The sequence below is a fragment of the Gavialis gangeticus genome, unplaced genomic scaffold, assembly GCF_001723915.1.
Source record: "Gavialis gangeticus isolate Ggan-Ray unplaced genomic scaffold, GavGan_comp1, whole genome shotgun sequence".
NCBI lineage: Eukaryota > Metazoa > Chordata > Crocodylia > Gavialidae > Gavialis > Gavialis gangeticus.
Genome location: NW_017729032.1, coordinates 213,387,489 through 213,387,918, shown reverse-complemented (window position 1 = coordinate 213,387,918; position 430 = coordinate 213,387,489). Strand labels below are relative to the sequence as shown.

The 430-nt window shown below is 44.4% G+C and overlaps 1 protein-coding gene across 1 annotated transcript in view; it reads right to left on the bottom strand.

Moving 5' to 3' along the window:
• Positions 1-26: 26 nt before the first annotated feature.
• Positions 27-430, bottom strand: part of DSCR3 (DSCR3 arrestin fold containing) — a 51,636-nt gene continuing 51,232 nt past the window's right edge. Inside the window, exon 8 of the mRNA XM_019524056.1 lies at positions 27-179. Coding sequence (XP_019379601.1) covers positions 145-179 — 35 coding nt within the window. The 3' untranslated portion in view covers positions 27-144. The remainder of the gene's footprint in view (positions 180-430) is intronic.

The following is a 430-nucleotide window of genomic DNA, read 5'->3' as shown; positions in this document are numbered from 1 at the left end:
ATACTATATGCCAGTGGGGGTGTTACTGCTCTGTTCTCCTTTCTCAGTCTGAAATTGCCAGTAGTAGTCACAGCCAGGCCCAGGTCACAAGTTATCCATCTAGACAACATGCCTTCTTCCCCAGAGAACACATGCATTTGGAATTCAGACAGCTGCTTGAAAGGATTCATACCCACCATCTGTTCAAAAGCGAAAGGAAAAAAAAATATGTACACTCAAGAAGGGCTTTTGAACCCAAGACAGATTAGCATCCAATATCAAACTAAGCATGGCTCCAAATTGTAATTTTACTATAGAGATCTGCAAAGCTCTGAAACAGTGTCATCTCAACCAGCCCCTGGCAGCAGTTGTGTGTAGCCAGGTATCTTGGATAGGTTACAGGGGTGGGCTAACAAAAACAGGATGCGCTTCAACACTGACAAGTGCAGGG